We start from the raw sequence: 24292 nt of genomic DNA, 5'->3' as shown, positions 1-24292 counted from the left end.
CTGGGACCCAGCGGAGAGCAGATCACCATCACACTTTCCTGCTCTTGGGTAATGTCCCTTCCACCATTTTTATTTTTATTTTTAGGCAAAGGATAATCAGGAATGGAGGATCCAGCTAAATTTGTGATATTTAGAATGTTAGACTCCAGGTTTAGAATGTTAGTTTTAGGGGTCTGAAATGACTATTTCTCTTCTTGGAGGAATTGAAGTACAGGATAGTCTTTAGTCAAGACAAAGTCCTGGTACTCACAAGCATTTATTTTCCAGTAGACTTTTGGGCATTTCTAAAGTTTTGGTCCCCCTGAGAAGTTCACTGAGGCGTGAGGCTCCACACGTGGAGCACCATCCTTCATTCCCATCATGTGCTGATGTCTCTACCTGGAGACTTGATGTCCAGGTATCAACTCCCCAGCATGGACTCCAGTGATCTCATCTTTGCAATACTTTTTTCTTGGTGTCACTAATCCTTAGAGATTTAGAGCTTCATAGTTTGATAAAGGGGGAAACGCTTACACTTTGGCAATGGTGTTGGCTAAAAATTCCTATTTTCTGCCTCTTTTTGAAAATCGCCATAGATCCATGAGGAGAATGAAAAGAAAGTACCCACCAATGTCATTTCAGTGAAAGTTGAGCAGAGGGAGGGAGGGAGGGAGAGAGAAAGAGAGAGAGAGAGAGAGAGAGAGAGAGGGAGATAGAAAACAGGCAAATTACAAAGAAAATGGAAGTAAAAATGTTTAAAGTAGATACATCTAAATAAAGAGCAATTGGGTATTGTTGGTATATTTTAATTTTGGAAACATCTATCAGTTTGACTTTGTTTAGGAGTAAAGTGTTAAAAAATAAATCATGATTTTGAGAAAAAAAGGGTGTATACATGTATGTGTAACTGGGTCACAATGCAGTGCAGTAGAAAATTGACAGAACACTGTAAACCAGCTATAATGGAAAAAAATAAAAATCATTATATACATAAAAAATAAAAAAAATCATAATCTGTCCAGTTGATTTTGATGCATCATAAATTTTGAGAATCTTTGGTTTCACAAATAAAATAAAAAAGAATCCCCCAAATCCATGAGAAATATAAGAATAAGCAAATGGAAAAATATACCTAAGTTGTGAAAAAGTTTTTCCAGAGGTGGAAATACTAATGTCTCCTAGATAAAAATGTTCCATTCTACTAATCATAAAAAAGTCACATTTTTCCCCTAGATAATATATTTAACTCTTAAATGTGTAAACATGGAAAAAATTGATAGTCACCTTGGGGGAAGGGTGTAATAAACACACACCTTTATGTAAAACTGAATGCAGTGTTCACAGGTATGACTTAGATGTGCTGAAATTTGGAAAACTCTATTAACATGCAATGATGAATTTGACCCAGCATCCATCCTAACTGCATATTCAAACACAACAACAGTGAAGTAAGTCTAAACATTGCATCATTATTGGTAATAGCAAATGATCTAACAAAAACATCCACTGTGAGAGGCCTTGATATATAACGTACAGCAAATTCCCCCTACGGAATGCAATGTGGCCAAAGAGTGATGGAGAATCTCTTTGTAGAATCAAAGGACTAACTTACCAGGTGTGTGAAAAAAGGACAAAGGAAGAAATACAGAATTATTTTTATATGTATAAAATATCCATAAAAATGTTCAGGAGAAACTAAAAACTTTGCTTGTTGGAACCAGAGGAACTAGGTGTATGGTGTTGGGCTTGGGATGGAGAATCTTCAGTGTTCACTCTCTTGTTCTATTGGGATTCAAAACTTAACTATCTTAACTCTATAATAAATAGGAAGCAGTATATAAGTAAAAGTATGAATATCGCGGTATTTAGTGACATGGCTGTAGGTCACATACCCTTAGAGTATTGGTCAAAATTCTGGGGGCTCTTATGATGTCTGACCATTGCTGGGATACTTTTCATGCCTCATTTCATGTGGGTGCCACATTTATTTCAGTAAATACTCTATTCCTTGAAATCTCCAGAGAGTTTTTGGTTTGGGTGAGCCAGAAAATTTACCAGCTCCCATGGCTAGGTGAGGAGGCAAAGACAGCTCCTGACTCTCCTGTACTCACTAGCTCCCCTGGTCCCCTTTCACCTCTGCCATCATCAAAGTTCCCTTCTGCAACCCATGAACAGTCCAGTCCAGAAGACACTCGTGGTCAGCAGAAAAATATACCCCCCTCCCCTGGGGTACACATGAACAGTTCTAGCTTTGAAGTCAAACACCCATCTAGGTGCTGCTGTGAATTGATTTTGCAGATGGAATTCAAGTTCTACAACTGACTTTAAGAAAAGTCTATCATTCTCTGCAGTCTAATAGACACTGAGTTCAAAAAGGAGGTAATGATTATACTGAAGGAATTAAGAGCAGATATGAACTGTAATGCAGTTTACTTTAGAAAGGAGTTAGATATTATAAGGAGGAGGTAGGAAAAATTAGAAAATTCATTTGCAAAGACACAAGCTGAGTTAAAGGAATTGAAGAGAAGAATGAATAATGCAGAGGAATGAATAAGTGACTTGGAAGGTATAATAATGGAAAGCACCCAATCAGGACAGCAGACACAACACCAAAGGAAAAAACATGAAAGCAGTATAAGAGATCTATGGAATAATACAAAATAGGCCAATCTACACATAATAGGTATTCAAGAAGGAGAAGAAAAAGGAAAAGGGATTGGAAATATATTTGAAGTAATTATGGATGAAAACTTTCCAAATATAAAGGAAATAGACATCAAGATACAGGAAGCACAGATGGCCCCAAACAAGTTGAACCCAAACAGATCTATACCAAGATATATTATAATAAAAATGGCAAGATTAAATATACAGAGAGGATTATATAGGCAGCAAGAGAAAAACAAAGCACTTATTGTAAAGGAACCCTCATAAGGCTATCATCTGATTTTTCTACAGAAATGCTACAGGCCAGAAGAGAGTGGCAAGATATATTCAAAGTTCTAGGAGTTCCTGTCGTGGCGCGGTGGTTAATGACCCAACTGGGAACCATGATGTTGTGGGTTTGATCCCTGGCCTTGCTCAGGGGGTTAAGGATCTGGCATTGCTGTCAGCAGTGGTGTAGGTTGCAGATGTGGCTCGGATCCCTCGTTGCTGTGGCTCTGGCGTAGGCCAGTGGCTACAGCTCCAATTGGACCCCTAGCCTGGGAATCTCCATGTGCCGTGGGAGCGGCCCTAGAAAAGGCAACAACAACAACAACAACAACAACAAAAAAGACAACATTCTAAAAGGGGAAAATGTGCAGCCTAGAGTACTCTATGCATAAAGAATATAATTTAAAATAGGAGAAATAAAGAATTTCTCCAACAAACAAAATATAAAAGAACACAGCAATACTAAAACCACTATAAAAGAAACTGAAACGTGTCCTCTAAATAGAAAAAAGAAGATATAGGATAGAGGAAATCGGAAATGCAAAGTAATCACTTAAATAAGTCAGTATACAGGGCTAAAAGGAAAAAAGCCCACATATTTGTAAAAGTGACGATAAACACAAGGAACAACAAAAGGATGAACATGATGATGTTAAAAAAGGACTTCAAAATCATAAAATGTGGGATGGAAAGTAAGAAAATCTAGACGCTTTTTATTTGGGATGTGTTTGTGCCTCTATGACTATCAGGCTAAAGCAAGCAATATAAGAAGGGGTTAGCATACTTGAAAAACAGGGCAAGCACAAATCAAAACCAAATAATACATTCACAAAAACTAAAAGTAAGAGGACACATTCATAAAATAAAAGGAAATTATCAAACCAGAAAAGAAAGGAACAAAGGAGAAACATAGACTGAACTGGAAAACAAGGTTTAAAGTGGCAATAAATAACATATTTATTAATAATTACCTTAAATATCAATGGGCTGTATGCTTCAATCAAAAGACAGAGAGTGGCAGACCAGATTAAAAAAAAAACAAGAACCTACAATTTGTTGCCTACCAAGAGACTCATCTTAGGGTAAAGGACACAAATAAATTGAAAGTGAAGTGATGGAAAAGTATATTTCATGCAAATGGAAATGAGAGGAAAACAGGAATTACAATACTTATATAAAAAATAGACTTTAAAATGAAGGCCATAAAGAAAGACAAAGAAGGACACTATTTGTTGATAAAAGGAATATTTCATGAAAAGGATATTACAATCGTCAATATATATGCCCCTAACATAGGAGCACCCAAATACATACAACAAATACTAACAGACGTAAAAGGAGAAATTGACGGGATCGCAGTAATAGTAGAAGACATTAACACCTCACTCAGGTCAATAGTCAGATCCTCTAGATAGAATATCATTAAGACAACAGAGATCCTAAAAGACAATAGAACAGTTAGACTTAATTGATATTTTTAGGACATTGCATCCAAAAAAACCCAGAGTATGCATTCTTTTCAAGTGCACATGGAACATTATCTATGATTGACCACATACTGGGGCACAAAAATAACCTCAACAAATTTAAGAGTATAGAAATTATTTCAAATATCTTCGATGACCACACTGGCATGAAACTAGAAATCAACCACAGGAAAATAAATCAGAAAAAACTAACTACATGATAACTAAACAGCATGCTATTAAAAACCCAATGGGTCAATGAGGAAATCAAAAAGGAAATTACATAAAACAATGAACACAATCATTAAAATCTATGGGATGCCACAAAAGCAGTTCTTAGAGGGAAGTTCATAGAGATACAGGTCTTCCTCAAAAAAGAAGAAAAACCTCAAATCAACAACCTAACATACCACCTAAAAGAATTAGAAAAAGAAGAACGAGCAAAACCTAAAATTAGCAGTAGGAAGGAAATCATAGATCAGAAAGCAAATCAATAAAATTGAGATTAAAAACAATAGGAAAAAATCAATAAACCAAGAGCTGGTTCTTTGAAAGGTTATACTAAATTGACAAACCCCTGCCAGACTCAAAAGAAGAGAGAAAGAACCCAAATAAACAAAATAAGAAATGAAAAAAGAGAAATCTCAAGTCTGGGAGATATGCTCCCTACTTTGCTTTTTTATCCTTAGGCGTGATTTGTCAATTCTGGGTTTTTTTTTGTGGTTCCATATGAATTTTTAGATTGTTTGTTGTAGTTCTGTGAAAAGTATCATAGGTAATTTGATTGGGATCACATTAAATCTGTAGATTGCTATGGGTAGAATGGCCATTTTTGCAATATTGCAATGACATATTAGAAAGGGAATATAAAAAAAAATACCTTTTAAAATCACACCCCCCAAGGACAAGATGGCAGAGGAGTAGAGGGACACGCTTGCCCTCTCCCACAAACACAACAAAAAAAGCACATCTACAGAAGAAATGACTCACACAGAACAGCAACCAATCGCTGGCAGAGGAACTTAAACTCCAATAACGGCAAGAAGTTTGTGACATTATTGGGCAGAACGGGAGAAAAGAGGAGAGTGAGAGAAGGTGAATCCGAGTGGGACGGGCGCTCCTGAAAGGGAACTGCGGAGGAGAAAGGGATCCCGCACCCTGGAAAGTCACCTACTGGGGGAAAGATCAAACGAACCGGAGGAATCTCCAGATGCAGAGAAGAGTGTAGCAGTAAGTAGGAGTACGGAAAAGCCGATCAAGAACCCAACGGACCATCTGAACTACGGGCACAGTCACCAAAAAATTGAGACGCCTGGGTGGGGGCTGGGCACCGAATCCTCAGCTCCAGAGGTTAGTCCCCGGGAAAGGGCCGGGGGACCCCTGGGTGGGGGCTGGGCATCGAGACTTCGCAGCCAAGGTTAATCCCTGAGAAAGGGCCTGGGGATGCCTGGGGGAGGGGGCTGGGCACCGAGACCTCAGCTCCAGAGATTAGTCCCCAGGCTAGGGGGGCGGGGCAGAGCAGAAACTGCTTGGGAGGTCTAGAAACCATTTGATGGGGCAGAGACTGCCTGGGAGAGGAGAAAACAAAGCTGTCGCAGAGGAAGGGAACAATACTCTAGGGGCGGGGAAGTGGAAAGCCCCATCAGAGGGAACCTAGGAGAAGAGCCTGGTCTGTGCCCGTGCTGGGGAGGGGAGAGAAGAATGGGTGGGTCCCCATAGAATACCCCCCACGCCACAGCAAGCTTACAGACCTGCTAGCTAGCAGAAAGCTGTGCTTCCCAGTGCATCCCCTCCCCCCACCCTGCCACACCCTACGCTCTCACCGGACCTGGGGCTGCCTGCCATCCAGGAGGGCTGGCCTCAACAATTGTATGAAGCCTACCACCGCAGGGGCTGTCCCTGCACAGGCCTGCTTGCCCTTTGGAGGGGCTACACTTCCGCAGAGCAGCACCAAACACCACCAGCCCCCGAGAAAAGGCCTGCAGCCCAGAAAAGCTAGAACAAGCTTAGCCAGGCTGTGAATAGATCGGACTAATTCTTGGACGGTTTTTCTGAGTCGGGTTGCCCCGGGGAGGAGCCTCTTGGGTCTCCAATGGCCCTGCTACCCGCCCAAGCCTCCAGGGGGTGCCCCACTCCCGTAAAATAACTGCTCAGCACCACCAGCCCCCTGGAAGACCCCCTGCAGCCCAGAAAAGCTGCAACAAGCTCGGCCAGACTGTGAAAAGATGCGCCTACATTCTCAGGCTGTCCTTCTGAGTTGGGCTGCCCTAGGGAAGAGCCTCTTAGGTTCTCAGTGCCCCAGATAGCTGCTCCAGCCCCCAGGGGGTACTGCATTCCTGAGGAACAGCTGCCCAACACCGCCAACCCCCTGCAAGAACCCCACAGCCTAAAAACACCAGAGCAAGCTCTGCATGACCAAGTGAAATCTGCTACCATCGTGGTGTGGACCTCCCAGTCCTTTCTGCCCTCAGGAAGCCATCCTTTGCTTCAAAGAAACACTGTTCGCCCCATCAACACTCCAGAAAAGCCACACTGCCTCAAAAAAGATTGACCAACAATGCCAGCCCTCAGGAAATATTCCACGGCAGTGACAAGGCAAACACTGCCCAATAACGGAGAGTACAACTCCCTCAGGAGAAAGAAAACAACTAGCAAGATGAAGAAGCTGAGAAACCACCCCCAGTCAAACCAACAGGAGAACTCACCTAAAACAGTCAACAATGAAACAGATCTCTGCACTCTGACAGACCTGGAGTTCAAAAGAGAAATAGTGAAAATACTGAAGGAATTAAGAGAAGATATGAACAGTAATGCAGATACCCTCAGAAAGGAACTAGAACATATAAGAAGGAGCCAAGAAAAACTAGAACATTCATTTGCAGAGATGCAAACTGAACTAGGGGCAGTAAAAACCAGAATGAAAAATGCAGAAGAACGAATCAGTGACATGGAAGATAGATAATGGAAATCACTCAATCTGGTCAACAGACAGAAAACCGAATCAAAAAACTGGAAAGCAATATAAGAGACCTATGGGATAATATAAAGCGGGCCAATCTACGCATAATAGGAATCCCAGAAGGAGTAGAAAAAGATAAGGGGATGGAAAATATATTTGAAGAAATTATCGCTGGAAACTTCCCAAATCTAAAGGATACTGAGTTCAAGATACAAGAAGCACAGAGGGCCCCAAACAAACTGAACCCAAACAGACCCACACCAAGACACATCATAATAAAAATGGCAAAAGTTGGTGATAAAGAGAGGATCCTAAAGGCAGCAAGAGAAAAACAGAATGTTACCTACAAGGGAACCCCCATAAGAATATCAGCTGATTGCTCTACAGAAACACGACAGGCCAGGAGGGAATGGCAAGGGATATTTAAAGTGCTAAAAGGAAAAAATATGCAACCTAGAATACTCTATCCAGCAAGAATATCATTTAAAATAGAAGGGGAAATAAAAATTTTTTCCAACAAGCAAAAACTTAAAGAATACAGCAACACAAAACCCAGGTTAAAGGAAATATTGAAAGGGCTTCTCTAAACCAAAAAGAAAGGAAGGAAAGGGAAGAAAAAAAAAAGAAGAAGAGGAAGAACTAGGACTGAGGAAACCGAAATCAGAGAGCAGTCACTCAAATAAGCCAGCATACAGATTTAATCATGAACATGCTTCAAACAAAATAAAATTAAAAAGAAAAGAATAAAAAAGAGTCATCAAAACCATAAAATGTGGGCAAGGGATGTTAGGAGGTAAATAACCCTTTTTGTTTGTATGTATGTCTCTCTTCTTAATTTTAATATAGTAATGAAGTGTTTGAACTTACAGGACCATCAGGCTAAAACACACAATTATGGGAAGGGCTTAGCATACTTAAAAAACAGGGCAACCACAAGCCAAAACCAAATATTGCATTTGCAAAAAATGAAAAAAAATACACTCAAGCAGATAATAACAGGAGACCATCCAACCAAAAAAAGAAAAAAAAGAGAAAAAAAAAAGAAAGGAAGAATGGAGAACCATAGAATCAAATGGAACACGAGGTTCAAATAGCAATAAATAATCATCTATCAATTATCACCTGAAATGTCAATGGACTGAATGCCCCAATCAAAAGACACAGAGTGGCTGAGTGGACGAAAAGGCAAAAACCTTCAATATGCTGCCTACAAGAAACTCACCTTAGGACAAAAGATACGTATAGATTGAAAGTGAAAGGGTGGGGAAAAATATTTCACACCAATAGACATGACAGAAAAGCAGGAGTCGCAACGCTCATATCAGACAAAATAGACTTTAAAACAAAAGACATAAAGAAAGACAAAGAAGGACACTACTTAATGATTAAGGGATCCATCCAAGGAGAGGATGTTACTATCATCAACATATATGCCCCAAATATAGGAGCACCCAGATACATACAACAAATATTAACAGACATAAAGGGAGATATTGATGAGAATACAATCATAGTAGGAGACCTAAATACCCCCCTCACATCAATGGACAGATCCTCTAGACAGAAAACCAATAAAGCAACAGAGATCCTAAAGGAAACAATAGAAAAGTTAGACTTCATTGATATCTTCAGGACACTACATCCAAAAAAATCAGAATACACATTCTTCTCAAATGCTCATGGAACATTCTCAAGAATCGACCACATATTGGGACACAAAGCGAATCTCAATAAATTTAGGAGCATAGAAATTATCTCAAGTTTCTTCTCTGACCACAATGCCATGAAATTAGAAATCAACCACGGGAAAAGCAAAGAGAAAAAACCTACCACATGGAGACTAAACAACATGCTACTAAAAAACCAATGGGTCAATGAGGAAATCAAGAAGGAAATTAAAAACTACCTTGAAACAAATGATAATGAAGACACAACCTCTCAAAATCTATGGGATGCTGTGAAAGCAGTGCTCAGAGGGACATTTATAGCAATACAGGCCTTTCTCAAAAAAGAAGAAAGATCCCAAATGGACAACTTAACCCTCCACCTAAATGAATTAGAAAAAGAAGAACAAAAAAGTCCTAAAGTCAGCAGAAGGAAGGAAATTATAAAGATCAAAGAAGAAATCAATAAAATAGAGACTCAAAAAACAATAGAGAAAATTAATAAAACCAAGAGCTGGTTCTTTGAAAAGGTGAACAAAATTGACAAACCCCTGGCCAGACTCACTAAAAAGAGGAGAGAAAGAACCCAAATCACCAAAATTATAAATGAAAAAGGAGAAATCACAACGGATACAGCAGAAATACAAAAAACCATAAGAGAATACTATGAACAACTATATGGCAACAAGTTTGACAATCTGGAAGAAATGGACAATTTTCTAGAATCTTACAGCCTGCCAAAAGTGAATCAAGCAGGAACAGACCAACTGAACAGACCCATCACTAGAAATGAAATTGAAGAGGTCATAAAATCACTCCCTACAAATAAAAGCCCAGGACCAGATGGCTTCACAGGTGAATTTTATCAAACATATAAAGAAGAATTGGTGCCCATCCTCCTGAAACTCTTTCAAAAGGTTGAAGAAGAAGGAATACTCCCAAAGACATTCTATGATGCCACCATCACCCTCATTCCAAAACCAGACAGAGATACCACCAAAAAAGAAAACTATCAGCCAATATCATTGATGAATATAGATGCAAAAATTCTCAACAAAATCTTAGCCAACCGAATCCAACAACATATCAAAAAAATTATACACCATGACCAGGTTGGGTTCATCCCAGGTTCCCAAGGATGGTTCAACATATGCAAATCAATCAGCATCATACACCACATTAACAAAAAAAAGTCAAAAATCATATGATCATCTCAATAGACGCAGAAAAAGCATTTGACAAAGTTCAACATCCATTCATGATCAAGACCCTCACCAAAGTGGGTATAGAGGGAACATTCCTGAATATAATCAAAGCCATTTATGACAAACCCACAGCAAATATACTACTCAATGGGGAAAAACTGAAAGCCTTCTCACTCAAATCTGGAACAAGACAGGGATGCCCACTCTCACCACTGCTCTTCAACATAGTTTTGGAAGTCTTAGCCACAGCAATTAGACAAACAAAAGAAATAAAAGGCATCCATATAGGAAGAGAAGAGATCAAACTGTCACTGCATGCAGATGACATGATACTATACCTAGAAAACCCTAAGGACTCAACCCCAAAACTCCTTGAACTGATTAATAAATTCAGCAAAGTAGCAGGATAGAAGATTAACATTCAGAAGTCAGTGGCATTTCTGTATACCAGCAATGAAACATTAGAAAAGGAATACAAAAATATGATACCTTTTAAAATTGCACCTCACAAAATCAAATACCTCGGAATACACCTGACCAAGGAGGTAAAGGACCTATATGCCGAGAAGTATAAAACTTTAATCAAAGAAATCAAAGAAGACGTAAAGAAATGGAAAGATATTCCATGTTCCTGGATTGGGAAAATCAATATTGTAAAAATGGCCATACTACCCCAAGCAATCTACAGATTCAATGCAATCCCTATCAAATTACCCAGGACATTTTTCACAGAACTAGAACAAACAATCCAAACATTTATATGGAACAACAAAAGACCCAGAATCGCCAAAGCCATCCTGAGAAACAAAAACCAAGCAGGAGGCATAACTCTCCCAGACTTCAAGAAATACCACAAAGCCACAGTCATCAAAACAGTGTGGTACTGGTACCAAAACAGACAGACAGACCAATGGAACAGAATAGAGAACCCGGAAATAAACCCTGACACCTAGGGTCAATTAATCTTTGACAAGGGAGGCAAGAACATAAAATGGGAAACAGAAAGTCTCTTCAGCAAGCATTGCTGGGAAACCTGGACAGCAGCATGCAAAGCAATGAAACTAGAACACACCCTCACACCATGCACCAAAATAAACTCCAAATGGCTGAAAGACAAATATACGACAGGACACCATCAAACTCCTAGAAGAAAACATAGGCAAAACACTCTCTGACATCAACATCATGAATATTTTCTCAGGTCAGTCTCCCAAAGCAATAGAAATTAGAGCAAAAATAAACCCATGGGACCTCATCAAACTGAAAAGCTTTTGCACAGCAAAGGAAACCAAAAGGACAACAAAAAGACAACTTACAGAATGGGAGAAAGCAGTTTCAAATGATGCAACTGACAAGGGCTTAATCTCTAGAATATATAAGCAACTTATACAACCCAACAGCAAAAAGACCAATCGATCAATGGAAAAATGGGCAAAAGACCTGAATAGACATTTCTCCAAAGAAGATATACAGATGGCCAACAAACACATGAAAAAATGCTCAACATCGCTGGTTATAAGAGAAATGCAAATCAAAACTACCATGAGATACCACCTCACACCAGTCAGAATGGCCATCATTCATAAATCCACAAATAACAAGTGCTGGAGGGGCTGTGGAGAAAAGGGAACCCTCCTGCACTGCTGGTGGGAATGTAAACTGGTATAGCCACTATGGAGACCAGTTTGGAGATACCTTCGAAATCTATACATAGAACTTCCTTATGACCCCACAATCCCACTCTTGGGCATCTATCCAGACAAAGCTCTACTTAATAGAGACACGTGCACCCGCATGTTCATTGCAGCACTATTCACAATAGCCAGGACATGGAAACAACCTAAATGTCCATCGACAGATGATTGGATTCTGAAGAAGTGGTATATATACACAATGGAATACTACTCAGCCATAAAAAAGGATGACATAATGCCATTTGCAGCAACATGGATGGAGCTAGAGAATCTCATCCTGAGTGAAATGAGCCAGAAAGACAAAGACAAATACCATATGATATCACTTATAACTGGAATCTAATATCCAGCACAAATGAACATCTCCTCAGAAAAGAAAATCATGGACTTGGAAAAGAGACTTGTGGCTCCCTGATGGGAGGGGGACGGAGTTGGAGGGATCAGAAACTTGGGCTTATCAGACATAACCTAGAATAGATTTACAAGGACATCCTGCTGAATAGCATTGAGAACTATGTCTAGATACTCATGTTGCAACAGAAGAAAGGGTGGGGTTAAAACTGTAATTGTAATGTATACATGTAAGGATAACCTGACCCTCTTGCTGTACAGTGGGAAAATAAAAAAAACAATAAAAAAATAAAAAAAAAATAAAAAAAATAAAAAAATAAAAAAAATAAAAACACCCCCCAAAATTAAATACCTAGGAAGAAACCTAAGGAGGTGACAGACTTATATGCTGAGAAATGTAGAACATTAATCAAGGAAATGAAAGAAGATTCAAAGAAATGGAAGGATATACCATGCTCCTGGATTGAAAGAATTAATATTTTAATTTAGGCATTTAATTTTGGGGGTGTGTTTTTTATATTCCCTTTCTAATATGTCATTGCAATATTGTAAAAATGGCCATTCTACCCAAAGCAATCTACAGATTTAATGTGATCCCTATCAAATTACCTATGATATTTTTCACAGAACTAGAACAAACAATCAAACACTTATATGCAACAATAAAAGACCCAGAATTACCAAATCGATCCTAAGGATAAAAAAGCAAAGTAGGGGGCATATCTCCTAGACTTCAGACAATATTAAAAAGCTACAGTAATCAATACAGTGTGGTACTAGTACAAAAACAGACATACAAATCAATTGAAGAGAAATGGAAGATAGTATGAGTAAAAGAACATATATATGTGTATGATCAGTCGGGTCACTTAGCTGTACAGCAGAAATTGACGGAACATTGTAATCAACTATAAAAAAAATTAAAAATGAAATGAAATGAAAAACAAAAATATACATGGACAAACAAACAAAGAAATATATGGTCTAGATGGGCTTGACTTACTCAGAAGAGCTCTTAAGTGATCTTGGCTCTTCCTGGTGAAAAGGATTCTAAGGACAAGAGAGTTTTGATATAAGGGATCTTCTCTTGCTAGTCTCCAGATAGCATCATGTAAGAAGGAATGTGGGCAGCCCCTAGGAGCTCAGTCTGGTCCCCTTCTGACAGCAAGAAAAGAGACTTCAGTTCTTCTACCACAAGGAACTGATTTCTGCCAGCTTTCAGGGAGCTTAGATGAGGACCCCAAGCTTCAGAGGAGAGGCAAGACTCGTAATACCCTGAAAAGACAGCCCATTTTTTGACCAGAAGAAACTGCAAGGTAATATAATTTTTTTTCTTTTTTACTTGATACATGTGTGTGGATATGTTACACAGCAGGAGATACTGAATGCAGCCCCTCTCAGGGCTCTCACCTGTACTTCGTAGTGAGCCATGAGGATGGCAAAGCTGCTGAGGTGGGTGCACTGGCAGATGGTGCTATTGTCTTTGGTGCCCACCATCTTGCAGCCATTGGTGGCCCAATGACCACTTCCATTCTGGCTATTCTCCCAGAAGACACAGAACACTTTCTGCCTTGGCCCAAGGGTCACTGACTGTAGGAAAAAGAAATGGGTTTGAGCTAGTTGTTCTAATGCTCAGAAATGATCACCCAAAGCTTTCTTATGGAGGGCTTTCCTGAGGGCATGGTGAGCTCCTGAAGGAGAACCCTGAAGCCCAAGACTGTGCAGGACTCAGGGCTCTTCCACACCCACAGCTCCATCCCACCAGGACTCACATGCTGAAAGATGAAGGTAACTGGGGAGTTGAGGTTCTGTGTGTTATTGAGGTTGATAAAGGCGGATACCACATTTGACAGCAGGATGGGGGAGATTTCCTGTCTCAAGACCATTTGTGACTCATGCAGAACTATCTCCTCCTCAGTATCCAGGACCAAAGAGACATTGGCAAGCAATTTTCTCATCCCTGGTGTAGAGACAAGGCCCACCACAATAGGACCTGCAGGACAGGAGCAAAGTTGACATCTTGGGGTGCCCAACATGACCTCTTCTTTAGATGGACTCTTTCATTTTGCCTCCGATATACCGCAGTTCTAGTTAAACTTCATTTTTTTGGTCACATCTTTGCAAACTTGTCCCACTGTGAAGCCTCAGTGTCCTTTATCTCCCTTAACTGTTACCTGAATCACTAGATTCGTGCAGTGTATCCCAGGTCAGCAGCATCTTTGTCTGATTTTGAGTCAAGGTGATAGTCCTATCTTCTTCCTCCATAACCTTCAGGGAGAATTCTAAAAGTTAAAGGGGTTATACAAGGAAGTTAGGTTAATAATTGTGTGAGTAGTGTTTGACATAACACTGTTTTATGCATATATATTCATATATAATATAATACATAAATACTCTCTATATTACATAAGATATTATACATAAATGATAGTTTTATTTGTTATATGTAATAACATTTTTTTCCCTTTAGGGCCACATCTGCAGCACATGGAAGTTCCCGGGTTAGGGGGTGCTTGGGTTTGAATTGGAGCTGTAGCTGCCAGCCTATGCAACAACCACTGTGGGTCCTGATCTGACCTTCATCTGTGACCTAAGCCATTGTGCGATTCTGGATTCTTAATCCACTGAGTGAGGTCAGGGATCAAACATGCATTCTCATGGACACTTTGTTGGGTTCTTAACCTGTTGAGCCTCAAGAGGAACTCCTGTTATAAGTAATAACATATGATACATATAATGCATGTTTATCATTTGCATTTACAATGGATCATAACACTATGAGCAATCATTCAACAACATGTTAGGAAACCTAGATGAAATGGAAAAATTCCTAGAGACACACAAAATGCTAAAAATCATATAAGAAAATAGAAAATTGGGGAAATGAGAAGAGGGCAGAGTAGTAGGGTTTCAGGCTCACCTACTCCCACAAATACATTGAAAATACATCTACATGTGGAATGATTCACATAGAAAATTTGCTGAACCCTGGAAAAAGACCTCAGCATTCTGATTGCACAAGAAAATCTTCATGAAACTGGGTAGGGTATAAGATAAAGAAAAAAAGGAAAAGAGAGAAAATGAGAAAGGAAGTGGGATGGGACTTGCACAGATAGGAAGGAGCTGGTACAAAAGAAAAGCTTCTGCACTCTGGGAAGTTCTCCCACCAGCCAGGAGATCAGCTGGAACAGATGAGGAACTTTAGAGTCTTGGGAGAGAACAAAGGAATCAATCTGAAATAATTAAAATGAAAAGAGCCCTCCAAAAATGGTCAGTGCTACTGCTCTGAACTTCCCAATCATCTGCTGGTACATGCAGGGTTTGGTAATTAAAACTCAGGCTTTGGAGATCATACTCAGAGAGAGAACTGGAACTGGCTGAATGGGAAAAAGCTGGCATTGGCGGCAGAGCAACTAGAGTCTAGGGCTATTACATTTGAGGATTAAAGCTGAGGAAACCCAGATGGGCTTGGGGGCCAGGCACCATTGTTTGGGGGGTGCTGGAGGGAAGGGGTGGGAGCCTCCACTATGGCCTTATTCTCTGGGCATGGTCTCAGGAGGCAGGACACTATGGGCTCCACCTCCAGGAGCCATAGCAGGAGGAGCTGCTGGCTAGCAAAAGGAGGAAATCATAAAGAACTACCATATGACCCAGCAATTCCACTCTTGGGCATATATCCAGAAAAAACTTTCATTCAAAAAATACAGGCACCTGTATGTTCATAGCAGCACTATTCACTACAGCCAAGACATGGAAACCACTTAAAAGTCCATCAACGGTTGAATGAATTAAGAAGATGTGGTATATGTCTATACAATGGAATACTACTCATCCATTAAAAGAATGAAATAATGCCTTCATCAGCAACATGTATGCAACTAGAGAAGTGAAATAAGTAAGTAAGTCAAAAATAGAAAGATAAATACCGTATGATATCACTTACGTATGGACTCTAACATACGGCACACATGAACCTATCTACAAAACAGAAACAGACTCACAGACATAGAGAACAGACTTATGGTTGCCAAGGGAAAGGGGAGAGGGAGGGGGATGGGCTGGGATTTGGGGATCAGTAGATGCAAACTATCATTTAGAATGGGTAAGCAATGAGGTCCTACTGTATAGCACAGGGAGTTATAATTAATCTCTGGGGATAGATCATGATGGAAGATAAGGAAAATTATACATATGTGTGTGTGTGTGTGTGTGTGTGAGAGAGAGAGAGAGAGAGAGAGAGAGACAGAGACTGGGCCACTTTGGTGTGCAGCAGAAACTGGCAAAACAGTGTAAATCAACTATATTTTAATAAAAAATAAACCAATGAGACCTAATTAAATTCAAAACCTTTGCACAGCAAAAGAAACCAGAAAGACAACCACAGAATGGAAGAAAATCTTTGCAAATGAAGCAACCAACAAGGGACTAATCTTCAAAATATACAAGTATAGTATACAGTTATATCAATAAAATAAGCAACCCAATTAAAAATGGTCACAAGACCTAAACAGACATTTATCTAAAGGAGAGACAAATCAAAACTATAATGAGGTATCACCTCACACCAGTCAGAATAGCCATCATTAACAAGTTTACAACTAACAACAAATGCTAGAGAGGGTGTGGAGAAAAGGGAACCCTCTTCCAATGTTGTTTGGAACTTAAGCTGGTGCAACCCCTTTGGAGGACAATATGGAGGTTTCTTCAAAAACTAGCTATAGAACTACCATATGATCCAGCAACCCTACTCCTGGGCATATGTCTAGAGAAGACCATAATTCAAAAAGATATATGCACCCCAGTGTTCACTGCAGCACTATTTACAACAGCCCAGACATGGAAGAAACCTAAATGTCCATCAACAGAGGAATGGATAAAGAAAATGTGGTACACTGATACAATGGAATATTACACAGCCATAAAAGCATGAAATAGTGCTGTTTGCAGCAACATAAATGGACCTAGAAATTACCATACCAAGTGAAGTAAGTCAGAGAAAGGCAAATATCCTATGAGATCACTACTATGCGGAATCTAATAGAAACGATGCAATAGAACTTAGAAAACAGAAACAGACTCAAAGATTTCAAAACCAAAGGGGAAATGTGTGTGTGAGGGGGAGAGGGATAAATTTGGTGGTTAGGATTGATATATACATACAACTATTTATAGAATAGGTAATGGGGACCTACAGTATAGCATAGGGGAATTTACTCAGTACTGTGTGCAACCCATATGGGAAAAGAATCTGAAAAGGAATGGATATATGTATTTATAGAACTGATTTACTTTATTGTAAATCAACTGTAATTAACACTACTTTGTTGGTCAATCATATTTCAATAAAATAAAAAAATAAAAAATACTGTATGACATTATTAACTATTGTTACCATTCTGTACATTACACCATTAGGACTTATTTATTTTATAACTGGAAGGTTGTACCTTTTGACACTTTCCCACTTCCTGGACTCTCATCCTGGTCTCTGGAAACCACAAATCTGTTCTCTGTATTGATGAATTTGGTGATTTTTTAAATCTCATATATGAGGGATCTTATGATATTCATCTTTCTCGGTATGATTTATTTCAGTTAGCATAATTTTTTAAAATTAATGTATTTGTTTGTCTTTTTAGGGCTGCACGTGTGGCATATGGAAGTTCCCAGGCTAGGGGTCCAATCGGAGTTGTAGCCCCTGGCCTATGCCAGGGCCACAGCAACGAGGGAATCAAGCTGTGTCTGTGACCTACACTACAGCTCATGGCTATTTTTAAAGTTTTATTTTTATTTATTTAGAACTTGAGACACAAGCTCTGGTAACTTGGCTCCAGTGAGGCTATGAAAGGAATGAGCCCAGAATGGGCAGAGGGGAAGCCAGAGGGCGGTCCCAGGTACTTACCTGTGCCTGCAGATGAAGTGAATGTCGCAGACCCATTGTGCAGGGCCTTGCTCAGCCCTCTTAGGACATTCTCCAGGCCAAAGAGCAGGTTAGTGGCCACAGAGTGCTGCTCTGTGGGGGCCAGGTTTCCCAGGTCCCCGGGGCTCTCCAGCATTTCATCCACTTCCTGTATGACTTCCTAGAGTTGGGGGGATGAGAACATAGATCCCATGCACCAGAGAGGCTGCATGAAAACGGTACCCACTCAGCCACAGAGAATGACCCTAGAGACTGGGTGGTAAATGTGGTACCAGATGGAATTCCCTGGGTGGTCATTGCCCCTGGAATCCAGTAATTCAGAAGCCAATCCTGGTCATGAGTGCCAAGGATAACTTAAGTCCAACATCCAGAAATAGCAAGGAGAAAGGTCATAGTAGGTGCACATGGTGTCTATCCCAGCACAAATACCTCCTTCCCCCTCTTCTGACCCACCCTGGGAAAGGTGGGGCCTCAGAACTGTGTGTAATTATGTCAGGGTGTCGTCTCCTCCCAGATCAAAGCTTCCCCAGGGCTCTATGAGATGTCTCTACCTCCTGTGGTCCTGGCCTTACCTGGACAGTGCTCTGGACAGAGGCTGAATTGAAGTTTCTACTCAGATACTGGACCCTGTCAAAGAAGCGGGAGAGCCTCTGGGAAGAAGGAGATGAGGGTGTCAGAGAGATTTATGTGAGGGTGGGGGAGCCTGGGGGAAATGGGTAGGCTGTGCAGAGGGATTTCATACCTCCTGGTTTCTTCTGGGGGCACTCACCTTGCTCTTGACTCTTGAGGGTGCAGCCCAGGTGGGGAAGATGATCCCTGCAGGGCACAGGATGGCACTTAATTAGGTGTAGGTGCACATGTGTGTTTGTATGTCTGTCTATGTGTTGAAGACAGGGTCTAGGGTCAGATCAGACCAGGTAGCATCCCAGACATTAATCCCTGAATATTTGGTTATTCAACCTCTCCATTTTGGTATAGAGGCATCTGGAAGACCTCATTGTATCCTTCCTGGTGAGTAGGAACTTTTTCCTATTCACATGGGGGCTTCCCTAAGTGAGCGTGGTGGCCTAGATGCTCTGTTGTCCAGATGTGGATGGACTCAACCTGAGTCCTACCAGTCTGTCAGCCCAGGTGTGGACATCATGGCCACCCATGTTCTATCCTGAGCATTTGGAGAAAGGCCAGAGTGGGTTGTCTTGGGAAGTGAGTGCAGGAGAAATTCTGCATTTCCCAGCCAGGACTCATTTTTGCTCCCAATAATGGCCTTTGTACTTATCCCCAGAATGGCTGCTCACTGGCTGAATTCTCTTTGGAATCTCAATGACTTTTTCAGGGACATGCTGTCCTATCCATACTGACTCTGACAACTCAATAGAGATAGACCCAGAAGTGTACCTGATCTAGGCTCCCCAAGGATGAAACTATAAGGCAAGAGCAGGGAGAATGAAGAAGATGCTGGAAAGGCCAGGACCATCCAGACAGTGGCACTATATCAAGTGGGGAAGTCCTGGGTGCCTTTTTTTGATCCCCAGGGAGGCATCCCCTGCACAAGCAGGAAGTGGTGAGAATCCACGCATGAGGAATGTCAATGGTGGGTGAGGGCAGGCTGGCTGGAGTGGGGAGAAAGGTCTGATGGGTGAGGGGTAGCAGGTGTTTGTGTCATATGGGCCCTGTGCTCCACCAAGGATACAGACCTTTGGCTTCTTGCCAGTGGGGCTTAGCCTTCTTCTGTCCCCCATCAGTCTGGCCCCCCATGGAGCCTGGTTTGACCTCCTTGGGAGAGGTTTGGCCCTGTGGCAATGGTTCCTTATGATGATCTCTGTTGCTGTCTGGTCCAGATGGGAGCCTCTTCTGTTTATCCAGATCTCCAAGTGTGTATGTTGGGGTGTTCTTGTCATCCTGCTCAGGTCTGACACAACATTTTTCTGAGTCCTGGTCCTTTGTGGTATTCTCAGGCTTGACAACTGAAATTATTGAGATGTATTAGGGCAGAACTTTGTGTGGGAAATAGAGACAGAGTGGTTAAGAAGTAACGTCAGGTTGCTGGTGTTTTTGGCAGGGACTGGGTTGCCTTGGGAAGGTGGGCACCCTTGGACATCCCCACTCCGTGGTTTGAGGTGTGAAAGAATGCCTGGTATGGCAGAGCCTGTATGGGCTTCAGTGGGGAAATGTCTCTCCTGGTAGTTACTGATGATGGTTAAGAGGATATTTATTGTGCTGGAACCAAATGGGCTATGACCTCCTGGGGTACTTTGAATGACATCCCTGTCTTTTGTTTTGTGAAAATAAGATGCCAGGGGGTCAGATGGATATTTCAAAATTCTGGAAGTGATACTTAATGTTCAGAGTGGATGTGTGACTGAGTAGGTGTCCATGCCAGCTCTTTGATACATTCGAAGTCCACAGAGGAGATAGAAGACACAGGTTGGCTCTTACCTTGACATGTGTTCTCACTTTCTTTCCTGAACATCGTTGCCCCAGAAACAAGTTGGTATCCTGGGCTGCATGTGCAGTAGTAGCTCCCATCTGTGTTCCAGCACTGTGCAAATTTTCCACAAGACACCGTGGAGGGGGGTTCACACTCATTGATGTCTGGAACACAATAGGACAATGTTAACCTCGTGATGGTGTGAAGGCACATGGTAGAGGCTGTGGTCTCTAGCCTGATCCTATCATGAGGACTGGACAGACTGAGCTCCCAGGAGGTACTCATCTTTCTTCAGAAAGATTGCTGACTTCTATGCTCATCTCTCCACACTAGCTGACCCAAATGGACCTGAATTTATACACTTGGCTGCTTCAGGATGGGAAAAGCATGATGGAAGTCTGCACCCCATTTCTAGGCCTTGAGGGGTAGATAGAGGCACTTACTGAGGTTTCAGCCCCTCTCCTATGGTGCTCTTTGCACTATCATGGCTCTGTGTGTGTTGTCCCAAGGTGGGTAGTGGCAATGAATTATGCCCTTAAGTGGAGGGAGTCATGGCCAGGCACTTTCCAGTGTGAAACTCATTATTTACAATTTAGGATAAATCCAGGAGATCTGGCCCCTTGCCATTGATGGCTTTGACCTACTATTACTCACTGGGCCCAAGAATACCCCCAAATCCTCATCAATGTCCCAAAGTTAAACCTTTTCAAGAGGGAGTCTTGCTGTCTCCACCCCTGGGGGAAGTCCTCACTGATCTAATGCAGTTGGGGATTTGAAATCATTAAGCAGTACAATTGTTCTCACAGCTGAGTCACTGGGTATTTTCTGGCAACTTCGGTGTCTCTGTTCTCTGAACATAAAAGGAAAGATGCTCATGAGTCAGATTGCCTTTGAGGAGCTCAGGGAACCACAAAGTAAGGGCTGAAAACTAATGGCCAAAAAGAACAACAGTTTAATAAGCACGACAGACACAAGAATGAATCAAAATGAAGACACAGAATGTTCTACTCTGTACTTTCTGATCAGGGAATCAAAGACTTTAGGACCTTGGACTCACAACATTGTGGTGAGTCAGGGCAGACAACTGTTTTCCCTCAGATCTGAGTTCTTTCTGCACCTGCAGATTTAGTTTATTTCTTTCTTTTTTTTTCCCACTGTACAACAAGGGGGTCAGGTTATCCTTACATGTATACATTACAATTACATTTTTTCCCCCACCCTTTCTTCTGTTGCAACATGAGTATCTAGACAAAGTTCTCAATGCTATTCAGCAGGATCTCCTTGTAAATCTATTCAAAGTTGTGTCTGATAAACCCAAGCTCCCGATCCCTCCCACTCCCTCCCTCTCCCATCAGGCAGCCACAAGTCTCTTCTCCAAGTCCATGATTTTCTTTTCTGAGGAGATGTTCATTTGTGCTGGATATTAGATTCCAGTTATAAGTGATATCATATGGTATTTGTCTTTGTCTTTCTGGCTCATTTCACTCAGGATGAGATTCTCTACTTCTATCCATGTTGCTGCAAATGGCATTATGTCATTCTTTTTTATGGCTGAGTAGTATTCCATTGTGTATATATACCACTTCTTCCGAATCCAATCATCTGTTGATGGACATTTGGATTGTTTCCATGTCCTGGCTATTGTGAATAGTGCTGCAGTGAACATGTGGGTGCACGTGTCTCTTTTAAGTAGAGTTTTGTCCGGATAGATGCCCAAGAGTGGGATTGTGGGGTCATAAGGAAGTTCTATGTATAGATTTCTAAGGTATCTCCAAACTGGTCTCCATAGTGGCTGTACCAGTTTACATTCCCACCAGCAGTGCAGGAGGGTTCCCTTTTCTCCACAGCCCCTCCAGCACTTGTTATTTGTGGATTTATGAATGATGGCCATTCTGACTGGTGTGAGGTGGTATCTCATGGTAGTTTTGATTTGCATTTCTCTTATAACCAGCGATGTTGAGCATTTTTTCATGTGTTTGTTGGCCATCTGTATATCTTCTTTGGAGAAATGTCTATTCAGGTCTTTTGCCCATTTTTCCATTGATCGATTGATTTTTTTGCTGTTGGGTTGTATAAGTTGCTTATATATTCTAGAGATTAAGCCCTTGTCAGTTGCATCATTTGAAACTATTTTTTCCCATTCTGTAAGTTGTCTTTTTGTTTTCTTTTGGGTCTCCGGAAACTCTTTCAAAAGTTTGAAGAAGAAGGAATACTCCCAAAGACATTCTATGAGCAACCATCACCCTCATTCCAAAACCAGACAGAGATACCACCAAAAAAGAAAACTATCGGCCAATATCATTGATGAATACAGATGCAAAAATTCTCAACAAAATCTTAGCCAACCGAATCCAACAACATATCAAAAAAATTATACACCATGACCAGGTTGGGTTCATCCCAGGTTCCCAAGGATGGTTCAACATATGCAAATCAATCAGCATCATACACCACATTAACAAAAAAAAGTCAAAAATCATATGATCATCTCAATAGACGCAGAAAAAGCATTTGACAAAGTTCAACATCCATTCATGATCAAGACCCTCACCAAAGTGGGTATAGAGGGAACATTCCTGAATATAATCAAAGCCATTTATGACAAACCCACAGCAAATATACTACTCAATGGGGAAAAACTGAAAGCCTTCTCACTCAAATCTGGAACAAGACAGGGATGCCCACTCTCACCACTGCTCTTCAACATAGTTTTGGAAGTCTTAGCCACAGCAATTAGACAAACAAAAGAAATAAAAGGCATCCATATAGGAAGAGAAGAGATCAAACTGTCACTGCATGCAGATGACATGATACTATACCTAGAAAACCCTAAGGACTCAACCCCAAAACTCCTTGAACTGATTAATAAATTCAGCAAAGTAGCAGGATAGAAGATTAACATTCAGAAGTCAGTGGCATTTCTGTATACCAGCAATGAAACATTAGAAAAGGAATACAAAAATATGATACCTTTTAAAATTGCACCTCACAAAATCAAATACCTCGGAATACACCTGACCAAGGAGGTAAAGGACCTATATGCCGAGAAGTATAAAACTTTAATCAAAGAAGACGTAAAGAAATGGAAAGATATTCCATGTTCCTGGATTGGGAAAATCAATATTGTAAAAATGGCCATACTACCCCAAGCAATCTACAGATTCAATGCAATCCCTATCAAATTACCCAGGACATTTTTCACAGAACTAGAACAAACAATCCAAACATTTATATGGAACAACAAAAGACCCAGAATCGCCAAAGCCATCCTGAGAAACAAAAACCAAGCAGGAGGCATAACTCTCCCAGACTTCAAGAAATACCACAAAGCCACAGTCATCAAAACAGTGTGGTACTGGTACCAAAACAGACAGACAGACCAATGGAACAGAATAGAGAACCCGGAAATAAACCCTGACACCTATGGTCAATTAATCTTTGACAAGGGAGGCAAGAACATAAAATGGGAAACAGAAAGTCTCTTCAGCAAGCATTGCTGGGAAACCTGGACAGCAGCATGCAAAGCAATGAAACTAGAACACACCCTCACACCATGCACAAAAATAAACTCAAAATGGATACAAGACTTCAATATAAGACAGGACACCATCAAACTCCTAGAAGAGAACATAGGCAAAACACTCTCTGACATCAACATCATGAATATTTTCTCAGGTCAGTCTCCCAAAGCA

General features: G+C 40.8%; 1 protein-coding gene across 50 annotated transcripts in view; it reads right to left on the bottom strand.

The window, feature by feature from the left end:
- The window catches only part of LOC100516957 (adhesion G protein-coupled receptor E2), a 48701-nt gene that overhangs the window by 12682 nt on the left and 11727 nt on the right, over positions 1 to 24292 (bottom strand). For 32 of the 50 annotated variants that reach the window (XR_014837496.1, XR_014837502.1, XR_014837497.1 and 29 more), the window contains 8 exons: positions 20609 to 20764; positions 19867 to 20136; positions 18942 to 18988; positions 18745 to 18822; positions 18155 to 18332; positions 14427 to 14534; positions 14025 to 14245; positions 13663 to 13842 (listed from right to left, as the gene is read on the bottom strand). Coding sequence is in view for 34 of the 50 variants with exons in the window: in XM_021083634.2 (XP_020939293.2) it covers positions 13663 to 13842; positions 14025 to 14245; positions 14427 to 14534; positions 18155 to 18332; positions 18745 to 18822; positions 18942 to 18988; positions 19867 to 20136; positions 20609 to 20764 (1238 nt within the window). In the remaining 16 variants the exon portion in view is untranslated. The remainder of the gene's footprint in view (positions 1 to 13662; positions 13843 to 14024; positions 14246 to 14426; positions 14535 to 18154; positions 18333 to 18744; positions 18823 to 18941; positions 18989 to 19866; positions 20137 to 20608; positions 20765 to 24292) is intronic. The other 18 variants (XR_014837500.1, XR_014837498.1, XR_014837499.1 and 15 more) reach the window with 1 other exon arrangement.

This window comes from Sus scrofa, chromosome 2 (genome assembly GCF_054392235.1).
Source record: "Sus scrofa isolate SSC_HxYL_T2T_F1_AM1 chromosome 2, Sscrofa_HxYL_maternal_Yorkshire_Landrace_v2.0, whole genome shotgun sequence".
NCBI classification, from domain to species: Eukaryota; Metazoa; Chordata; class Mammalia; order Artiodactyla; family Suidae; genus Sus; species Sus scrofa.
The sequence above is the reverse complement of the archived record's forward strand: the minus strand, read 5'-3'. Positions and strand labels throughout refer to the sequence as shown.